Source organism: Elephantulus edwardii, unplaced genomic scaffold, assembly GCF_000299155.1.
Source record: "Elephantulus edwardii isolate Elephantulus edwardi_28Jun2011 unplaced genomic scaffold, EleEdw1.0 scaffold00239, whole genome shotgun sequence".
Classification (NCBI taxonomy): Eukaryota; Metazoa; Chordata; class Mammalia; order Macroscelidea; family Macroscelididae; genus Elephantulus; species Elephantulus edwardii.
The window spans coordinates 1,401,334-1,412,473 of NW_006399989.1; the positions used below are offsets into that span (position 1 = coordinate 1,401,334).

The window sequence follows — 11,140 nt, forward strand, 5'->3', positions numbered from 1 at the left end:
TGCAAATGAAGACATGTAAGCTATATAATGGTAAATTTTTGGAGTTTGAAAGTATGAATATACATTTGCTACTTATTTAACTGATACTTTGGAGCCTTGAGCGCCTCATCTATTTTTTTTACACACAAAAAAATCACCCACACAAACCCACTGCCATCAAGTAGATTTCATGTATAACAACCTTCTAGCAAGTTCTCAAGGCTATAAATATTAGCAAGAGAGGACTGCCAGTCTTTCTCCCACAGTGCAGTTAGTAGATTCAGACAGCCAATTTTCAGTTAGCAGAGCAACATATAACAAGCAACCCCACCAGAGTCCCTTTCATCTATAAAGTATACCTCTTAACCACTAGTTAGATGGTAAGGATTAACTGATGATGTTAAGGATTAACTGTTTGAGTGCATCTTGTTGCTATACAAATAATACAGCACGATTGGGCTTATGAATAAATATTGTGATTAATGCCTTTCAGGACTGCAGTGTGCTAGCTTTTGTTTTGGACCACCTCCTCCCTCATACCCAGAATGCAGAAGACAAGGACACACCTGCACTGGCCCGCCTCTTCCTCGCAAGCCTGGCTGCTGCAGGGAGTGGTACAGATGCCCAAGTGGCATTAGTTAATGAAGTAAAGGCAGCACTGGGGCGAGCACTAGCTATGACTGAGAGTACAGAGAAACATGCCAGGTAAAATCTGTACCTGACATAGTACATCTTAACTCTAGTCTTGATTCATAGGTTCCTTGAACAAGCGTTCTAGTCTTGTTGGCATTGTATGGTCTCAGATCTTCTCAAATAATTAAATATCCAGAGCAGTGAGTACACTTGGAAGAGATGGGTGCACCTTAGAAAAAAGAAAGAGATATTTTATTTGTATTTCTAGTGTCTATTAAGCAAGAAATTGAGCAAGTTATCCAGTCTTATTTTTTAAAAAATCATTTAAAGGAGTATACTGTCTATCTACCTAAGGGAATGAGTATTTAGCTGTTATTTCCAGAAGGAAACACAAAAGGCACAGGAAGGTTGAGACAAGTTAGTGAAAATGTGGCCTCTGAGACATGATAGTGATATCTCACTTCTTTCCCAGGCTTCAGGCAGTGATGTGTATCATCAGTACTATCATGGAGTCGTGTCCCTCTACCTCTAGCTTCTACAGCAGTGCTACAGCCAAGACTCAGCATAATGGCATGAACAATATCATTCGGCTCTTCCTGAAGAAAGGGCTGGTCAATGACCTGGCCAGAGTGCCTCACAGCCTGGACCTGTCCAGGTAAAATAACCTGTTTCCTACCTCAGGTTTTCTTCTCTATTTAATCGTGCTACTTCTTCATTTGGCTGGTATTCTTTGCATCCTCATCACATGAGGAATAGAAGGTTTTGTTGTTGTTGTTGTATCTCGTCACGTCGGATCCATCTCATAGCCAATCCTTCAGTGGGTTTTTAGAGGCATTTAATTGCACGGGAGAAGATTACCCATCCTCCTTCTGTAGAGCAGCTGATAGAGTCAAACCTATATGCTTTCAGGATTGCAGCACTGCTTCTGACCACTAGGCCACCAGAACTCCCTGAGGAGTAGAGACAGAGGAAAACATTTGGATGTAGGTGGAAGACCTAAGTCCTTAAAGTCATACTGTTATAAACAAGCCACTTTCATTTCTCTAGGCTTTTTCATTTGCTAAAACCCTTGTAGCCAGGAAATTAAAAGGCGCATTGCCATGGGAAAGTCTGCTGTTAGGGACCTCTCCAAAGTACTGAAGAGCTGTGGTGTCTCTCTGGAGACTAAGGTGCGTCTGATAGAGGCCATGGTCTTCGCAACACTTGTTATGCATCAGAGAGTTGGACAGTGACCAAGGAGGATAGAAGGACAATTGATGCCTTTGAGCTGTGGTGCTGGAGAAGAGTATTGAGAGTACCGTAGACTGCTAGGAAAACAAACAGATTTGTCCTGGAAAGGGTTAAACCAGGTGGCTCCTTGGAGGCAAGGATTCTGAGGCTCCGTCCAACATACTTTGGACATGTTGTGAGGAGAGACCGGTCCTTGGAGAAGGACATCATGCTTGGGAGGGTGGAGGGACGGCGCAGGAGGGGAAGGCCCTCTATGAGGTGGATTGATTCAGTGACTAGGATAATCAGGATGGGAGTGTCAGAGACAGTGCGATTGGCACAGGACAGAGCAGAGTTTAGGGCTGTTGTACATAGGGTTGCTATGAGTCGCAAGCGACTTGATGGCACATAACAACAAAACCCTATAAATGAGGTCAGTGATTTCTTCCCCTCCGCCCCCAAGTTTCCCCTCCACTCCAATTAAAAGTAACTTTTTCTAGGAAGAATGTATATATACTATAAAGATAAATAAACCAAAATAAGAAATAGGAACATTCTTAACCACCCTGATAGGACTGTTACCTTACTATTTACCTTTCATTGTTTTTCTGTGTAAATCTTTTTTTTTATTCGAATAATACTCTGTTGTGTAAACTGGTTGTTTAAGCATTTTAGTTTTGTTTCCAGTTATTTGTTTGTACTTTGTGTCATTTTTTTTTCTTTTGTACGTTGTGATCTGTAGATTTTGTTTTGGGTTTTTTTATGTGTATATGTGCTGGTTTATTTACAAAGTTTGAATACATTGTTTTTCACACTGGATCTTTCTCATTTCCTTCACCTCACCCCCAACAAATTGTGCGACCCTATGATTAACTCCCCGCCCAACATTACCCCTCTCCTCCCACCTTCCCCCTCATTGGATCTTAGATACTCATATTCATTCTATAATGAATAGAAGATTTTGAAGGGCAGCTCAGGAAGACAAAGCAAAGTATTGTAATGAAATGTGTAAAGAGTCAGAAAATCAAAAGGGCCGAATTCACTCAGCATTTCTTAAGCTGAAGGAATTGAATAACTAATTCAAGCCTCAAGTTGCAATACTTAAGGATGCTTTGGGCAGAATATTAAATGATCCAGGAAGCATTAAGATAAGATGGAAGGAGTCTACAGAGTCACTGTACCAAAAAGAATTGACTGACAAAGAAGAATTTCATGAAAGAACATATGAGCAGGATCCTGTGGTGATGAAGAAGTTCAAGCTTTGAAAGAATTGGCAAAAAACAAGACCCCAGGAATTGACATATTTCAGCAAACAGACGCTGCCCTGGGTGCACTCACCAAGTTGTGTCAAGAAAATTGGAGGCCCACCCCTGGCAAACTGACTGGAAGAAATCTGTATTTGTTTCCTTTCCAAAGAAAGGGGACCCAACAGTGCAAAAATTATTGAACAACATCATTTATATCACGTGCATGCAAGATTCTGTTGAAAATTATCCAAAAACTACAGGAACAGCACGTGAACAGGTAATTGCCAGATGTGCAGGCTGAGTTTAGAAAAGGCTGTGGTATTAAGCATATTATCGCTAATGTGAGATGGATTTTGGCTGAAAGCAGGGAGTATCAGAGGAAAGTCTTATCTGTGTTGCATTGACTGACTGTGCAAAGGCATTTGACTGGATGGATCGTAACAAACTGGCTGACTCTGAGAAGAGTGGGAATCTCAGGACATTTGATTGTGCTTATGCAAAACCTATACTTGGAGGCAGACATCAGAACAGAGTATGGAAATACTGCATGGTTCAAAATCGGGAAGGGTGTATGCCAGAGATGTGTCCTAGCTCCATAACTTTTAAATTTTTATGCAAAGCAGATCATCCGGGAGGCTGGGCTGTATGAGGAAGAATGCAGCATGAGGCTTGGAGAAGGATTCATTAACAACCTACATTACACAGATGACACAATCCTGCTTGCTGAAACTGAGGAGGACCTGAAGCACTTGCTGCAGAGGGCCAAGGACTGCAACCTTCAATATGGATTGAAGCTCAACATCAGGAAAGCAAAGATTCTTACCACTGGGACCATTAGCAGCATCGTGATAGATGGTGAAGAGACTGAGATTATTAACAACTTTAGTGTGCTTGACTCTACAGTCAACACTTTTGGTACCGGCATCCACGAAATCAAAAGACAAATTGCATTGGGAAAGTCTGCTGCCAGCGACCTTTCCAGAATACTGAAGAGCAACAACATCAGTCTGGAGACTAAGGTGCCTGATCCAGGTCATAGTCTTTGCAGTTGCTATGCATCAGAGAGCTGGACAGTGACTAGGAATGATAGAAAGAGAATTGATACCTTTGAGCTGATCTGTGGTGCTGGAGAAGTGTGTTGAATATACAGTGGACTACCAGGAGAACAAATAGGTTCAACGTAGGGTGAAACTGGGCTGCTCCTTGGAGGCAAGGATTCTGATATGCTTTAAACTATATGTCTGATATACTTTGGGCATGTTGTAAGGAGAGACCAGTCCTTGGACATCATGCTTGGAAGGGTGAAGGAACAGTGAAAGAGGAAGACTATCAATGAGATGTATTTATTCAGTGACTGGGATAAAGAGGATAGATGTGTCAGAGACAGTAAAGTTGGCACAAGGTAGAGCAGGTTTCAGGGCTATTGTACTTGTACTTGCTGTGAGTCACAAGCAGCTCAACAGCATATAACAACAATATACAATATTTGTTTTTATGGGACTCAGTTCACTTATCATAATGCTCTCCAGACCCTCCCAAGTTAGGTAGTAATTTACAAAATCATTGCCTCTGCATGCTGCATGGGATTCCATCATGTGAATGTGCCATAATTTCTTAATCCATTCAATTGTGGTTGGACATTTGGGCTATTTCCATGATCTTAGGATAATAAATAACACTGCTATGAACATTGGTGTACAATCTCTGTGTCTCATTTATAAATTTTCTCGAGGTATATTCCAAGCAGTGAAATAGCTGGGTCATATGAAATTTCTATATTCAGCTTTTTGAGGAAGTGCCACATTGCCTTCCAGAGTGGTTGTACCATTTTATAATCCCACTATCAATGTATTAAGAGTTCCTATCTCACCACATCCTCGACAACATTTATTACTTGCTGTTCTCTTTAACTTTGCCACTGCTACTGGGGTAAGATGGTATCTCATTGTGGTTTTAATTTGCATCTCCCTTATTGCCAGTGATTTTGAGCATTTCTTCATGTTGGCCATTCAGATATCTTCCTCTGTGAAAAGTCTTTCCTTTTGCCCATTTTGTATTTGGGTTATCATTCTTTTTCTTGTGAAGGTCCTGTATGATTCTGTAGACTCTTTTATGTGAGACCCTTGTCTGAGAGGTATTGCCAGGGTTTTTTTCTAGTCAGTAGGAGATTTGTCCTGGAAAGGGTTAAACCGGGTGGCTCCTTGGAGGCAAGGATTCTGAGGCTCTGTGTAACATACTTTGGACATGTTGTGAGAAGAGACCTGGTCCTTGGAGAGGGACATCATGCTTGGGAGGGTGGAGGGGACAGCACAGGAGAGGAAGGCCCTCTATGAGGTAGATTGATTCAGTGACTGGGATGATTGGGATGGGAGTGTCAGAGACGGTGCGATTGGCACAGGACAGAGCAGAGTTTAGGGCTGTTGTACATAGGGTCGCTATGAGTCATAGGCAACTCGACGGCACATAACAACAACAACTGTTGTTAAATGTTTTTGATACACACAGGGATTTGGTCTTTAGCAGATCCCATTCATCAATTTATCTTCTCTAGATCGTGCATTTCTGCTTATATTTGGCAGTCTCTTTATACCATAAGACTAGTCCATCTAAGCTTAATCCCAGTTCGTCTCTAATAGACTTTATGGTTTGGGGCTTTACTTTCAGGTCTCTGATCCACCTTGAGTTGATTTTTGTGTATGGTGTGAGACGTGTTTAAACTTTCTGCACTTAACAGTCCAGTTTTGTCACCACTATTTGTAGAAGAGGTTGTCATTCATTTGATAGGTTGTTTTATTTCCTTATTTAGTATCAGTTGACCATAAATAGATTGGTCCACTTCTTTGTTCTCAATTCTGTTCCATTGGTCTATGTGCCAGTATCATGCAGCTTTGGTTACTACCACTGTGTGATAGGTTTTGAAGTCAGGGCGTGCTTTGCCTCCTACTTCATTTTTTTCTTTTCCGAAATGTTTTTGTTTTTTTGTTTTGTTTTGTTTTTTAATTTTTTTTAAATTTTTGTTTCGTTACTTTTTGTGTGTGTACCGACAAATCAGATCTGATTGATACAGGAGGAGATTGTTCCTCCTTCTCCAGCAGAGCATCTGGTGGATTTGAACCGTGTACCTCTGAGATTGCAGTGCAGCTTCTTGCCACTAGGCCACCAGAGCTCACCTCCCGAAGTGTTTTGATTATTTGAAATCTCTTTCCTCTCCAAATAAACTTGATAATTTCCCTTTCAGTCTCCTTGAAAAATGAATTTGATATCTATAAAATAAATTTGGTATCTGTGCTGGGATTGCATTGAACATGTAGATTGCTTTTGGTAGGATTGTCATTTTCACAATATTGAGTCTTCCTGTCCAGTAACAGGGCACATTTTTCCATTTCTTTAGGTCTTTTATTGTTTCTTGCAGAAATGTTCGGTAGTTTTCTTTGTATAGGTCTTTTATGTCTCTAATTATGTTCACTCCCAAGTATCTCAATTTGTGGTTGACTGTTATAAATGGTATTGCTTTCTTGGTTTCCTTCTCAGAGTTCTTTGTAGGAATCCCACTGATTTTTAGATACTGATCTTATATCTTGCCACTCTACTAAATTGCTCTACTAGCTGTAACAGTTGTTTTGTTAGGCCTTTGGGGTTTTCTGTGCACACTATCCAATCATCTGCATATAGCAACAATTTCACCATCTCTTTGCTTATCTGGATGGCTTTTATTTCTTTCTCTTGTCATATTGCCCTAGTAAGTACTTTCAATACAATCTTGAATAGAAATGGTGACAGTGGGCATCCTTGGCTTGTCCTTGTTAACAAGGAAAATATTTTTAGTCTTTATTGAGAATTATGTTATCTGTTGGTGTTGCATATATACTTTTCACTATGTTGAGGAAATTCCCTTCTAGTCCAGTTTTGCTGGGTGTCTTTGTCAGGAAGGGGTGTTGGATTGTTAAATACCTTTTATGCATCATTTGCTAAGATCATAGGGTTCTTGTTATTTACTTTGTTAATATGGTGAATGACATTGATTGTTTTTCTTATGTTGAACCAACCTTGCATATCTCTCATGACTCCTACTTGGTTTAGGAAGGATTGGAGAGAGATCCTCACTGAATGTTTGGTAGAATTCAGCTGTGAAGCCATGTGGACCAGGACTTTTCTTATGAGGAAATTTTTTTATGATCTGTTCAGTTTCTTCTTTTGTGATGGGTTTGTTCAAGTGTTCTACACCTGTCCTTGTCAATCTGAGTAGGGCATGAGTTTCAAGGGATTTCCATTAACTATAGATTCTCAAATTTATTTGAATATAGCTTTCATAGAATTCCTATATTATCAATTTAATTTCATCTGGTTCTGTTATGATGTCACCTCTATCATTTCTTAATTTTTTTATAATTATATTTTATTAATTTTCATAAACATTTACAGAGATTTTGGGTTTCCATTCATTCATTGTTGCACTATTCTCTCTACCCTCCTCCCAGTTTGTTCTTGTCCAAATGCCACAGTGCTTGTCAAAGCCAGTTCTGATTAATCTTCTTTGTCAGTGTGTCCTTTGCCATTCCCTATCACTCCTCCCTGAGAGAGACTTCACCCTGAGTCATAAGGAAGAGGGGATGGCGTATTCTCTTAGCTACTTCCTGCTGAAAAGGGACACTGTGGGTTTCAGGGTGAAGATCTTCTCTCACTACTCTAAAGGCAGTAGGAAACACATAGACTATTATGGAGATTGATTTTGGAGTTTAGATGCACTCTTATTGATTGTGCTTGGCCGTACATGTTCATATCCTTGAAGATGTATCATGGGGGTGTTGCAACCTAGAAGACACAAATTTGACTAACAAGTTATAAGTACATGAGTCAAAATTTATGGAAAAGTAAAAGAAAAGATTCTTTCATTGTTTTACAAACCCTCCCCCAGGTCCCCTCCACCATGTAGCCCTCGCTCTAGTCTCCTGTGATGACAGAAATACCTAGTTGTATATCTCTTTTAAACAGTTTTCTCCCTCCTCTGTTTCAGTGCAGTATACATTATTGAACCCATCTTACTCAGTCTCTCCCCAACCCCAAGAACAGTCCCATTCTACAACAGTGGCATCATGTAATATTTGTCCTTTTGTGACTGGGATATTTCACTCAGCATAATGTTCTCCAGAGTCAGCCATTTTGAATAATATTGCATGAGTTCCTTGTTTTTTAATGCAGCATAGTATTCCATTGTGCGAATATACCACAGCTTCTCTAGCCATTCGTTTGTTGATGGGCACTTAGGTTGTTTCCAACTCCTTGCTATTGTGAACAAAGCTGCAATAAACATGGGTGTGCATATATCTGCTTGGATGTCTGCTATGGTCTCTTCAGGGTATATTCCCAGTAGTGGAATTGCTGGGTCAAATGGTATCTCTATTTGCAACTTTTTGAGAAAGCGCCATACTGCTTTCCACAGGGGTTGCACCATTTTACACTCCCACCAACAGTGAATCAGGGTTCCAGTTTCTCCACAACCTTTCCAGCATTTGTTGTTTGCTGTTCTGTTAAATTTTGCTATTTTGACTGGGGTGAAATGATATCATTTCTTAATTGAGTGATCTGTGTCTTCTCTTTTTTCCTTTTGTTAAGGTTTGTCAATTTTTACTTTTTCCAATAACCAGCTCTTCCTGACCTACTATGCCTTTAATCAGTATGTTATGCCCTTCCTTATCTTTGATGGTGGTTTTTATTCTAAAATCTATTTTATCAGAGATTAGTATTGCCACTGCAGCTTTTTTGAGGTTGCTGTTTACTTGGTAATGTTCCCCCCAGCCTTTGATTTTGAGTCTTTCTTTTCTTCTTTTTAGATGTGCCTCTTGTAGGCAACATATTGATGGGCTTTTTTTTTTTTTTTACTCATTCTGCTACTCTTTTTCTCTTAATTGATGCATTTAGGTCCATTTATATTAAGTGTGAGTATTGTCAAACCAGGTTTTGCTTTTGCCATTGTGCTGTGTTTCTTGTTCTGTTGTTTCTGATTACTATTTTCAGTGTACTTTTATTTTGTGCTTCCGTAGTTTTGGCCTTGTTTTCACAAATTCCTTAAGTTTCTGCTTTTCTGCAAAAGATCTAATTTCTCCTTCATATTTGATAGAGAGCTTTGCCTGGTACAGGATCCTCAGTTGGCAGTTGTCTTCTTGCTGCATGGTTTCTGCTGAAAAAAAATCAGAACTTAAAATCTAATTGTTTTTCCTTTGTAGGTAACTGTTTTTCTCGTGCTGCTTTCAGTACTCTATCCTTAACTTTTATTTTGGAGCATTTCACAATGATATATCTTGATGTTTTTCTTTTGGAGTCTAGACTATTTGATGTTGCTGTGCTTCTTGAATGTGGATTTCCCCATTCTTAAAAATATCTGAAAAGTTTTCTTCCACAATTTTCTCAGTCACTCATGACTTTTGGAATTCCAGTCCAAATTCTCTGCCTACCTCAAGGTGTCTGTTCCCTTCTGCTATATATATGTTGTTCTTTTTCGTATCATCACATGTGATTCTAATGTTTTTTTCATTTTCTTTACATCTCATCTGGTTTTTCTTTTAGTAGGTTTCCAGTGAGGCTCTTAACTTCCAGCTCACTGACTCTGTTTTATCTCATCAGTTCTACTTTTTTGTCCTACCAGTATATGGACCTTCTGCCATTTTGGTCTTATTATTCTGGATTGCACTTTCATGCTTTCCTTTTCTTTCCAGTACTGTGTTGGCTGTACCCTGTCTGTCTTGTGATGATTTTTTGTTTGTTTGTTTTTTTAGTTTTTGTACCTCTTTATCTATACTGTGAGTTCTTTATTCTATCTTTTGCATTTTCTTCCATAGCTTTTCAAATTGCTCCTTATTAATATATTTCTTCTGGATTGTTGTCTCTGGCATATTTACTCTCTTATGTGTTTCTTCCATACTTTGTGTCTTCTGTAGCTATTTAAATAATTGTACATCAACATATTTCTTCTGTTTCTCTCTATCTGGGGTATTAATTAAGTCTGCTTTTTTAGAAGGGTTCTTTTTTTCATGATGACTGAGTCGGACTGCTGCTTTTTTGGTATTATGTAAGTCTTTTCTTAGTAGATACTAGGTTATTGTATCTATATAGTGACCTAGAGTATGGCACTGTTTTGTGAAGGACCTCTATATTTTTCCTTCTGTGGTCTCATGCCCAACAGCAGTGTTTTCCCCCAAAGTACCTGAATGGGAAACCAGGAAACCTGTTGTTCCCTTCCAGAACTGGCATCTCCGCCTACCTCAAGGTGTCTGTTCCCTTCTGCTTAGGTTAAGGGATCCCGCATTGTATAGCTAAACAGCGGTGTTTCCCACAAAGTACTATGGGAAACACACCGTAGTCTTCCTGCCATGCAGCGCCTATTCCTGCATCCATCATCATTCTTTTTGATGCTCAGATTCGATCTCTGGCAATAATCGTACTAATTTTTTAAAACGTGGTACAATCATATACTCCAGGATTTCCTCCTTGGACCTTCTATGCCCCTTTCCTGAAATCAGTCATTTCTGTGAGTTCTAGTTTCTCTTTTTCATAGAGTAGCAACCGAGAATACTATCTGGGTGCTTAGGGTTAAAAGCGCTAATAAAAGTGAAGTTTATTGAGAGCCTAATAAAACTCTTTCTTTTGACTGGTTGTATCTTAAGCTTTCTTGGCTTCTGTGATTCCAAACACGTCAACTGCTGACATTTTTTCTCCTTTTGACCAGTGTCTCTTAAGTTTAGTTGTACTGTCTCCAAGGGAAGGTGATGTGTCCTGTGGAACTCCTGTGTGGATTATGTTTTCCTTTCTGGCCCGGTGCGCAGCTTCCAGGCTTCCCTTCTGCCCAGGAGCACGTTCTCCCGCCGGTTTTTCCTGGGTACCTGAAAGATGCCTCTTTGCTGAAAGATGCCTCTTTGCTATTATCCAAGGTGACCTTCCCCAGTGCACAGCTTCCTGGCTTCCCTTCCGCCCAGGTTGGACAATGGAAGATATTTTCTGAAGGGACTTGGCAGATGTGAAGGGTTATCCTGGTGGAGGGTGGAGCTGGGAAGTAAGTGGGTCAAGGCACTGGGCTA

General features: G+C 39.9%; 1 protein-coding gene across 1 annotated transcript in view; it reads left to right on the forward strand.

The window, feature by feature from the left end:
• The window catches only part of HUWE1 (HECT, UBA and WWE domain containing 1, E3 ubiquitin protein ligase), a 194,809-nt gene that overhangs the window by 132,009 nt on the left and 51,660 nt on the right, over window positions 1-11,140 (forward strand). Inside the window, exons 45-46 of the mRNA XM_006898884.1 lie at window positions 473-684; window positions 1,085-1,267. Of these exons, the coding sequence (XP_006898946.1) occupies window positions 473-684; window positions 1,085-1,267 (395 nt within the window). The remainder of the gene's footprint in view (window positions 1-472; window positions 685-1,084; window positions 1,268-11,140) is intronic.